Raw genomic sequence first — 8,859 nt, forward strand, 5'->3', positions numbered from 1 at the left:
ATGGCCCCTTAATAAAAAAAAATTCTTTTTAAAAAAAAAAATTGTCGATTTAAATTGTATATAATACAAAAAAAAAAAATCACTCTTGTTCTTGTAAACATATAAATTACCAATATTAAATCAAATGGGACAAAGAATACAAAACAATTATCTTTGTATATAACGTCAAAAAGGAACATCATAATCTAAGATTAAATTTTATGCAAAGATTAAAATGGACTAGAACTATATTTATGAGTATAAATAACTAATCTATCGATACTCATATGATATTTTATGAACATTAACAATATATAGCTATTACTTTAGGGCCTAAAAATTAATCAATTAATACACCTCTGATATTTTGTAGGTATAAATAATATATAACTAATATTATAGGACCTCAATTTTGAGTTGAGGCCTTCAAAATTTTGAGGCTTGATACCGTCGCACATGCCGCACATGTGTGCAGGCCGCCTCTGTATGCTAAATACACCTCGATCATAGGTCAGCCCCTATCCAATTTTCTTTCCAAAAGCCAATTCTTTTCCCATCTCCTAGAATGCTACTGACATGTTTTGGAAACCAAACCCCGCCTTCTATTTCGCCCACCTTCACCATATCCCTCCACCAAAACGAATCCTTACCACTAGGAAATACACCACCCCGACTCAACAAATTACCGAAATGATTCCCATAACGAAATTTCAATAAATCATATCACATCACTTCCGTATCCACCACACACCTCCACTTCCACTTGCTCATAAAGATTGGTTAAAAGTTTTCAAATTTTTCACCCCTAAGCCACCCTTATCTTTTGGTAAACAAATATGTTCCCATCTAACCCAACATAATTTTTTTTCATCCATTCCTCCACCCCACATAAAATTGCGTTGTAGTTTTATAAGATCATTGATAACTCCTTTAGGAGCCTTAAAAAAGGAAAAGAAATAAAGCGGCAAACTAGAAAGGACCGAATTTATCAAAGTAACTCTACCTCCAATTGATAGATGACGTCCATTCCAACAACTTAGTCTTTTTCTCATCGACTCTACTACCGGCTTCCACGTGATCAACCTTCTCGGATTGGCTCCCAACGGCAATCCCAAAAATTTAAAAGGAACTGTTTCTGCCCTACAAAGCAAAAAGTTGGCTGCAGCCTCCAAGAAATACTCATCAACATTGATCCCATAAAGCTTACTCTCCACAAAGTTGATCTTCATTCCGGAAACTAGTTCAAAGCCTCTTAAAATTGATTTGATAGTCCATACATTAGCCCACGATCTTTCACCTACTAACACTGTGTCGTCTGCAAACTGAAGAATTGGAAAGTGAATTGTATTAAATCGATTTAGATTAATCCTTAACTACAAATACACATCGATCATAGTTCAGCTTTAAATATTACTTTAGTAATGGATATTTTTTTATGCAAAACTTTGATTCTTAAATATAATAAATTAATCACTTCAAAATTATTTAATAGAGTAATAGCTTAAAAAAATAGTACTTGTTTGTTGAGATTGAGATGGTAGTATATGTTTGAATCAATGTGAAAGCAAATAAATTTATATATAAGATGGAGTATAAATTGGAATCTAGTTGTTTAGTTGACTAAAGAGACCAAGTAAGGCCTGCACTCTACAGGCTTAGAGTAAGAGAGCCATATGTTATAGAGGACCATGATGATGACGATGCAAACATATTACCTACCTTCAAGAATAGACTATCACGACGACAAATATAAGTTTTATACCAAAAAAAAAAGGTTATATGCATTCTTATTTTATCATTTTGTAACAACACTACAAAAAATATTGGGAACTTGCGACAGATCAGTAGCGGTCGTTTGATAAAAAGTTGCGGCCATTCAACTCAAACCGTCATGACTTCTTAAATAATCCGCGACTTATTTTACTCTTATTCCCTCTTTTTTTCTTAAATCCCTAACTCTCGCAGATCCTCTCACATTCAGATTCATCTTCAACTTCGCTCAAACTCAGATTCGTCTTCTTCAAACTCATATTTCATCTTCGTTTCAGATTCATCTTCGTCTTTAGATTGTTCTTCTTTGAGATACTCGTGCGTTCAACCTAAGCTTCAAATTCGTTCAACCTTCAATCAAGCTTCGAGATTAGGTATTTGAAATTAGTTTATATAATTTGGTAATTAGGTATTTGGTTTATTGTATGTTTTGATTCATTTGTTTGAAGAAATTGGTAATTAGGTGTGAATTATTTGTCAAACAACTTGATTCCAAAATTAGTAACAATGTCATTCAAACAACTAGTAGTAACAATGCCGCAGTTGGTAAAAACTTAATTAAGCGCTTATTGATAAAATCTATGGTATAATAAGTGATTATGTACTAACTATTTTTCATGTTTAAAGTGAAATTATGACTGAACTATTTTTCATTTATGTTATAAGTTGTTTTTATAAGCTATTATGGAGCATTTAGTGAAATAAGTTGAAAACAAATTCTGGACCTGTCATAAGCTAATCATATAAGCTGATACACGTAAGTCCAAATAAGTTGTTTATAAGTCAAACCGTACAAATTGTGAATCAATATAAAAAAGGCCATTAATTTTTTTTATAAAAAAGGAAGCTGCGACAGTTTCAAACCGTCGGTAAATCAATATTAAACATACTGGTGACGGTTCTAAACTGCCGCAAAAGGTGCAAAAATTCGCCAACACCTTCGATTTCCTGACGGTTTAAACTATTGTTGCGACGGTTTACAACTAACGGTAAACACATTGCGATGGTTTGTGCGGAGTTCCTAAAATCGTCGCTATATAGTACTAGCGACGCCAGGATTCACGACCTTTCACCAACCGTCGTAATATTATCTTACAAAGATGAAAACCTCAAACGAACTCAAGAATATGTGAAAATCACTTATTTAAATAAAAACGTAATTAAAAAAAAAAGATTAAGTCTAATGGATGAACAAGAAGAAAAAACAGGAAAATTAGGTTTTCTTTTTCTTTAAAGCGGCTCTTTTATAAATCGATTTCTCCATAAAAAGTTGAAGAACATAATTCTAAATTTTATGTCCAAATTTTTTATCACTTAAATTAATTATTTATATTCTACCAAAAATAAAAATAAAAATTAATTAACTTTTTAAAATTTCACTAGCAAGTGGCCACATGACCCTTTTATATATGTGGTGGTCCATGTGGAAGGAAAAATAAAAAGTTAAATATATTTTTTGTTCCTACAAAATTATCGTATTTTATTTTTAGTCCTTATAAAAAAAAAGTGACATGGTTAAGTCCCTACTAAAATTTTAAGTATGCAGTTTTAGTCTCCGTTAATTTTCAAAATTTTAAAAATTGTTTAATCATCATTAAATTTTTTATTTTTGAATAATTGTTTTCACATATTTATAGCACTATAAAGAGTTTCTTTTTAAAATTTTAGAATTTTTTAAAATGAGAAGAATTAATTATAAATTTTTTAAATTTCAAAAGATAAAGGTGACAAAAATCTCGACATAGAAATTAATTTTTAAACACGTCTACGAAATAATCATTTAAAAATACACAATGATTTAACCGTAAGAATTAAAACTACGTGCATAATAATTTTTTACGGATTAAAATATGTTAATTAAAATATGATAAGCCACTAAATTTAATCTAATGATAAAAATTTGGGTAGTATATATGAGGTCATCGGATCGATCCTCGTTACCAGCATTGTAAAAAAAAATAATAATAATAATTTTGTAGGGACCAAACAAAGCTCGTTCACATTGTTGTTGAGTTGCCACAGCCCACACGTTTAGTAGATGATTGGCATTTGCTTTCAATTGTTTTGCGTTACTTTGAAAAATGTTGATATGTCTTTTTCCACTTTTCCTATTTTTTCTAAGTAAAATACTTGCATGATATTCACAAGGCTAAAAGCGTATATAAGTAAGATCAGATGATCTAAAAATTCAAGCTTAAATTTCATCTTATCTAAAATTTAAGTTTGAATTTTTTTATATATAAAAAATTAAAATTAAAATTGTCAAATCTTGATCGGACGGTCCAGATGCTAAGGAATCAATATGAAACTAATAAATAAGTTAAAAGACTAATTTTTAATACTAATTACTTAAGGGAGCAATATAAAACTAATAAATATGCTAAGAAACCAAATTTTCAATTTAGCCTTTAATTTATAGGAACTTTTATGTATAAAAAAATTAAACAAAAAATGTTAATTCATTTGTTTTTTTTCCAGTATGTTAATTCATTTGTTAGCTAGAGTATCACTGTCTTTTACTAGTCACCAAAAGTTTAATTACATATCATCATGTATTGCGAATATTTTGATGAATAAAATGAGTTAATTTTTTTATGGTCAAAAATAAATAAATTGCCAAAATGTTATGTTATGTAAGCCATAAAATAAAAATGACCATCCTTTAAAAAAAAAAGACTAATTTATTAAATTAGTCCAAGTGTTAAAGTTTTAGTTTTCTTAATCATATGTCATCAATGATTTAATTTATAGGTACTACTTTTTATGTATAAACAAAATAAAAAAAATGGACTTTTTGGTGGGCAAATAAAAAAATGGATTAACAATTTATTTCAATATAAATATCCAGCACCTAAGTGAATATCTTTGAAACAGAAAATGGGGTTCCCTGGAGAATACCCTGAAGTCCATGTCCCTAACATATTCATTTACATTCTCTCATTCATTGCCTTCTTAAGATCCATCGCTATCTTGTTCATTTCCATCCTTGACAACTATTTCTCCTCCGCCTCTTCACCGGAATCACAGCTTCACCGTCCCACTCTCTCTGAAATCCTCATCAGTGAATTTCTCCCTGTCGTCAGTTTCAGTGACCTCGACGGAGACTCGCCGGCGGCGGCTGTGGGGTGTGCGTTGTGTTTAAACGATTTCGCCGGAGAAGAAGAGATCAGGTGTATGGCGAATTGTAGACACATATTTCACCGGACGTGTGTGGACCGTTGGATTAATCGTGATCAGAAGACGTGTCCACTTTGTAGGACCCACTTTGTACCTTATCATAAAATGGAAGACTATAATCAACGCGTATGTATTGCTTCTCAATCTCAAGAATAGATGATCATGTTTCACTTTTTTGTTTCTCAACGCTAGCAAACATCTACTATGTTGTTGAAAACTAATTTTAAATTACGAACAAACTATTTTTGTTCATTATTTTACTTTGTATGACTAATTACTTAATGATAAATGTTTTTATTTTGTGTATGTATTTTATAATAAATTTAAATTAATATATTTTAGTTGTTGTCATTTTTATTTTTTAATTCAAATTGTTGTCATTTAGAAGATATTAAAAAAAAATTAAATTTAATGATTATGTCAAACATGAGTCTCGTATATGAATTGGACATCTCAACAAATGATACCGAAGTGGTATGATCATTACATGAGTCTCGTATATGAATTGGACATCTCAACAAATGATACCAAACTGTTATGATTATTGGAGCAAAATATATATGAATTGTATAAATATTACATAGTATTATAGGATCACTTGTTAATAATGAGTAATACTTATGATATGCAAAATAGTATCACCATCGTAAATGACAAGAAATTTTGGAATAAGTCAAGTTAGTACAACTTATAACAAATGGCCAAGTGGGCTTAAAAAAAATGTATAACAAGTGGGATGACAAACTATAGCAAATTAATTAGAAAGACAATGATAGATTAAAAGGCAATTGGGATAAAGGAGGACACAAAGGTATTAGGACATTATTGCATGGTAATTTACTAGGGTAAATTAGAAATTGAGTCAATCAAGCACAAAAGGGTTTTTTAGCGCTAACAAAATAAATACTTGCATATTTGGTATCTAATGTTTATTTTATGTTTTAAGTTGGTCTTTTATGTTTTAAATGTTTCAAGTTGGTCCCTCAAGTTTCAAAAATTTGAATTAGTAAGTCCCTATTTAATCATCTTTATAGGACTAACTAATTCAAATTTTAGAAACTTAAGGGACCAACTTGAAACTTTTAAAAACTTGATTGACCAACTTGAAACTTTTAAAATATAAGGGACCAATTTGAAACAAAATAAACATAAAAGACCAACTTAAAACCTAAAATAAACATAATGGACCAAATGTGCAATTAAGTTGGCCCACCAAAGAGGAAAACTATGTCTTCAATTAGGCCCATCAAAGTGTTTTTGATTGAGATCTTCTTTTTGCCGCCCTACCTTTTTCGCGCGCTCTACGCGATTCCATTTTTGCTTTTGTGCTACTTAAGTAGTGAATGTTATAAAAATGAAGAATTTTAGAAAAATGTCACCCGCTAGTTACTTAAGTAGTTGACATTATAAAAAACAAATATGGTAGGGTGTTTTTGGGGTGTATCTATTACTTTAAGTAACAAACATGAATATTTTGATAAATTCGTAGCGCGAGAAAAGGGGTAGGGTGGCAAAAAAAATCTCTTTTTGCTTTTGTGTAAGCTAAATGAAGATAATTTTTGGCCTAATCGTTGTATTGTATCTTTGATTTGATTCCTCATTGTACCGATAACTATTTGATCAATGAAATAAGTTAAGTTTGTTGTTAATAAAAAAAAGAAAATAATTCCAAATAATGATTTTCAAGATCCTTTGATACACCCATACTAGTATTAAACTATAAACCGCTCTAACATACACCAAACAAACTTAACTTAGCGCTTATAACAATCTCAAAGGAGTAATCCCATGCATTACACAATTATTACCACTTACGAGTGAAAGAACAAGACAGAGTTAGTGAGTCAAATACAAAGAACACTCAAATTCAACAACTGCCACTGAATTGCCTAGAGCAAGCAGCTGCAGTGATACCAATGTGAGTATGAGATACACGCATTTTTTCCTCAGCGGAAATCATTATTTTTAGTCCATTGATGAACCTATATTGTCAACTACAGAGAACATTGTCTGTCTTGGCAATTTCATCAGTGGGAGCAATTGCTGCTGGTGCAATTTATGGCAAGAAAATATGTAGCAAGAAAAAAAGATATTCAGATAAATCTCATCAACTGTCTAAAATTAAGACTTAAGGAGTACTTCTGGATGATGACGATGACAACGATGATGATGAAAAAGACAATGGAAATCATAGCATGATATCTGAAAGGGTTCACGGTGATACATATTTTGTCTTTCGAACTACATAAGCTTGTCTTGCCTCAAATATGATGCGCTTCCGTAGACGTTCTTTTTAGCATTAGAAATAACCTTTGAACAATTAAGCCTAGTTGAATTAATTGAAAACTGTTTCTTTCATGACAAATGAAAGCCAGAAGAAAACCAAACATACAAGACCAAGAAGCCTAAATTGGCCACCCAAGCGTCACTATTGATATAAATGGTGGGTGGCCCAAGTCGATAGACTTTGGTACCAGTACTGATGCATAAGATCATCGGTCACCAAAAAAACATTTCATCTATATATACCTAAACCTCACATTACTGTAGGTATTATTCTTAAACTACAAATACCAATAGACCATAAAGACATCCTGATATGAATGTAACAAGATTGAAAATGCCGCAATTCTTATCATATAATGTAACTTATTAGTTATATAACAAAACTTATATCCTCAGATACTTTCACAAAACTGAAGTAGCTCCATAAGAGTCTTTGTTTGCAGTCCAAGGTATTTGATCTTCCTTTACCATGCCCCAGGAGTAGGTACCTTGTCCACATAAGTAAAATTCCTTGTCCTTCCACCACCTCCTCCTCCTTGGTTTCTTCTTCCTCGATTCATCTGATACTCATTACCATGACGATATCCAGGGTTCTTAGACCATGACATGTTTTCTCTCTTTTTGTAATATCCATTCCAATTTCCCCAATTTCTGTTCCCACCATTTCTTCCTTGTTGGTACTTGTTACACAAGTCACCGCCATATTGCTCCCTCTGGTTCCATCCCTGAGAAATGTTGTGACCATTTTGCCATCCATATTCTTTTGCATGCTCATCAACAGGAGAACGATACCGTTCCCAAGAGTTTGTTTCATTATTTTCATGTTGGTTTGATTCCCATCCATTAGCCGCATTATTTGAAACAACTATGCGGCTCAAAGATGGGAATTGATCCTGAGAAACATTTTGACTATTTTTCCAGTCATATTCTTCTTTTTCTTCTTCGTCCCCCCATCCCGGACCTGAAAAGGATTGATCAAAGAGTAAAGAAATCCCAAGAATCACAGCATCCTCACCTTTTTCTTCCTTGTTTTGGCATACCTCTTCTTCTCTTTCCAACTCCAGAAAAAGTTTGTGATCAACACTTGCATTCCAATCTACATTGTCAATATAAATGTTAGGATCAGGCAACGGTATATCGTAGGGAAAGCCGTTGATCTCAGCCCAAAACCTGTATTTTGCTTTGTCAAATGCCTCTTTGACAGCAGAGTCATCCCAATTTACCACATTGTCATACAGATACATATACCTCTTGCCTTCTATCAGCTTTCGCCATGAGACTGAACCAATCGATGCGCAAAACTTCTTTTCCCACAAAGGTACTGACGAAAACTTATCATCCACAGGTGGTTTTCTGTTGTAAGATGAGAATTGCAAGTGATCATGAAACACTTGATAATCACTCATCCCTTGTTTTTTCCAATTACCCATTTCAAGAAGCAAAAATGAGAGACACGTAAGAGGTTATTGGGTAACTTTTATCGCAAACAGAGCAGAAGCAGGATTGGAAAACTATCAAAGTATTATTACTTTTATGTAAATTATTAAATGAAAATAATTGCAAAAAATGATTTAAATGATTATGTTTGATAGTGTTATTGAAAGTACTCGGATATGTTAAGCTTATACAGTAGCATAAACGGTAAGT

The 8,859-nt window shown here is 31.8% G+C and overlaps 1 protein-coding gene across 1 annotated transcript; it reads right to left on the reverse strand.

The window, feature by feature from the left end:
• Nucleotides 1-746: 746 nt before the first annotated feature.
• LOC123891844 lies at nucleotides 747-8,642 on the reverse strand. The gene is made up of 2 exons (XM_045941726.1): nucleotides 7,701-8,642; nucleotides 747-1,352 (listed from the first exon to the last, which is right to left on the reverse strand). Exons 1-2 carry the CDS (start codon nucleotides 8,640-8,642, stop codon nucleotides 747-749), a joined length of 1,548 nt encoding a protein of 515 aa, XP_045797682.1.
• Nucleotides 8,643-8,859: the final 217 nt, after the last annotated feature.

The sequence above is a fragment of the Trifolium pratense genome, linkage group LG6, assembly GCF_020283565.1.
Source record: "Trifolium pratense cultivar HEN17-A07 linkage group LG6, ARS_RC_1.1, whole genome shotgun sequence".
NCBI classification, from domain to species: Eukaryota; Viridiplantae; Streptophyta; class Magnoliopsida; order Fabales; family Fabaceae; genus Trifolium; species Trifolium pratense.

Coding starts and splice junctions, on each gene's coding strand:
- LOC123891844 (XM_045941726.1), bottom strand. CDS start 8,642: ATGGGTAATTGGAAAAAACAAGGGATGAGTGATTATCAAGTGTTTCAT. Junction 1,353..7,700: donor ATTTTACTTATGTGGACAAG/GTACCTACTCCT, acceptor GTGTATTTGTAG/TTAAGGATTAATCTAAATCG.